At 48.6% G+C, this 2,457-nt stretch overlaps 1 protein-coding gene across 1 annotated transcript; it reads right to left on the reverse strand.

The window, feature by feature from the left end:
- Nucleotides 1–932: 932 nt before the first annotated feature.
- LOC105517321 (chromosome unknown open reading frame, human C14orf169) lies at nt 933–2,457 on the reverse strand (the record flags this gene model as incomplete). Its single annotated transcript, XM_011949814.1, has 1 exon — nt 933–2,457. A coding segment is annotated over one exon (1,068 nt), but the record flags the coding sequence as incomplete, so codon positions are not given.

Genomic DNA, 2,457 nt, shown 5'->3' on the forward strand with positions numbered 1-2,457 from the left:
CAGAAATCAAGCTGTACCAAAATATATTTACAAAATCTGTGTGTTCGAGCATAGCAGCTACCTCAGGTCACTCAGCCAGCTGCCTACCAGCTACCACCCCAAATCCAGGTCTTCTGGTTCCAAGTCCAGTGCTCTTTCTGGTACATCAGGCACTTTTCCACCAACCATGAGAATATTCACTTGTCAGATTTGGGGAAGTTTCTTCCAACTGCCAGAATAAAAATGAGAGTGGAAAGTAACTTGAACACCAGCCTTCCTTCATGGCCAGCTTGCTAAAAGTTGGTTGCCGAAGGTCCATGAAGGCACAACTAGGTGACATGCTGCCCTTATGACAGCAGTGCCAGCCATGGATGCAAGCAAACAGTGAGCAAAAACGTACCATGCTCTTAAAACTGAACTAGCTAGTATGAAATAATTTTTCTATTAGAATTGGGTTGCATAATTAAATAGCATAAATTATCCCCAAAGTTAGTCAACTGGTCCCAATCAGATGAGATTTTTGAGATCGAGTCTCGCTCTGTTGCCCAGGCTGGAGTGCAGTGGCATGATCTCAGCTCACTGCAACTTCAGCCTCCCAGGTTCAAGCGATCCTCCTGCCTCAGCCCCCTAGTAGCTAGGATTACAGGCACGTGCCACCATGCCTGGCTAATTTTTGTATTTTTACTAGAGACGGGGTTTTGTCATGTTGGCCAGGCTGATCTCAAACTGCTGACCTCAGGTGATCCACCTGCCTTGGCCTCTCAAAGTGCTGGGATTACAGGCGTGAGCACTGCACCCAGCCTGAGATTCTCTTCCTTAAGAGATTAACATGCTCCTTTTACATTCTACAACCACCCCAAGTTGCTTTTCACTTCAGCCATTATAGATTTTCCCTATCTTCCTCCCGCTCCTGCATTTCTTCAAACTATCCCAAATAATAATCTAGCCTTAGAAAAGGGAAACATTCTTTGGCACTTTAATAACTTTTCTAAGGTTCATACAAATTTAACAATAACAGGATACTGACCCCAACCCTCCCCCCAAACAATGAAAAAGAACTCAGATGAAAGATCCAAATTCCAAAAAAAATCTAATGTCTGTCTCAAGCAGAATGACACAGTCAGTGCTACCCAGTACACTGAAGCCTGAGGGTGATGAAGTTGGTGCTCTGAAATGATCACAGATCAAGGGTTTTTTTCCACCTCCAACTTCTCCTTTTCCTTTTGTACCTAGATGAGATGGTTCTTCGTAGAAGACCTTCTGAGGTTTGTGACATTGAAGCAGTCATAAAGGTAAATGTGAGCACACTGATGGTTATCAAGGTAAGAACATGAGTTAAAAAAAAAAAAAAAAAAGTAGCAGTGGCAGGGGAGAATCACTACTGCCTTGTTTCCAGTAATCAGCAAGAAACTAACTTAGGGCTAGAGGCATCTTGGTGAGCAGCAGCCCCTTATCATACAACATGGTTGCCAAGGAAAGCTGGTCCTCCACACTGTCACAGGGCAGGTCCCCCACTCTCACAAACTCTGGGTAAGAACGAAGCAACAGTTCCATGGCATCAGCTTGCTGAGGGTATATTTCCAAGCATTTGGGTTCTTCCAGATGATACACACGGGAGTTTTCCACTGTGTAATAGAGAAACAAATGGCCCCCCTCACCCACCAGCCGAGCTATCCCATCCTGAAGCATGTGGACTTCTGTTTCTGTTGTCAACTGGGCCCCCACGTTTACAGGTTCTCCAGCCTCCCAGCGAATTGGAAGCCCGTAAACACTTAGTGCCCTCTCCCTATCAGTCAAAACAGGGGGCAGAGAATCGTGGATGAAGTCTTTGGCTCGCTGGTCGGCCACAGCATCGACAGGAGCAAAGTGTCCCAGGCGGGCAACCAAGACCCGCACCTTCTCCATGAAAGCGGTTCTTCGCGGATCCTTAGAATCTGAATGCTGGGCCCCCATGTAATCCATGAAGTCTCGGGGCAGACCCCTCCGAAACTCCACATTTTCTTCCATTGCAGCCTGCACAGCCATAGGCAGTATGGCCTCTAAGAAGTCACCCCAGGTATTGCGCTGGTACGTGGACAAGGTGAGGTGCAGAGAGTGGACTCCATCCTGGCATTCAGCTTGGTGAATGAAGCCCCGAGGAAAATACAGCAAATCTCCAGGTTCCAGCACGGTCTGCAGCACCGGCTCACCGAGGTCGTCCTGACTGAAGTTGGGGCTGGATGTCAGAGCCAGTTCCTCGGTTGGGACTCGGGGTCGGTATACACGCCAGAGTTTCCTACCTTCCAGCTGCAGCACGAAGGCCTCGATGTCGTCGTAGTGGGGGGCAAAGCCCTGCGAGTTAGGGGGCGTGAGGTAAACGTTGGAGCCTGCCATGCTTCCAAACTGCTCTTGAAGCACAGCCAAAAACTGCCACACAGTGGTAGAGAAAGCCTGCGGACAGAGGAGGCGCAGGGAGCAGCCGGCCTGGTACAGGGACCA

Source organism: Colobus angolensis, unplaced genomic scaffold, assembly GCF_000951035.1.
Source record: "Colobus angolensis palliatus isolate OR3802 unplaced genomic scaffold, Cang.pa_1.0 Scaffold3, whole genome shotgun sequence".
NCBI classification, from domain to species: Eukaryota; Metazoa; Chordata; class Mammalia; order Primates; family Cercopithecidae; genus Colobus; species Colobus angolensis.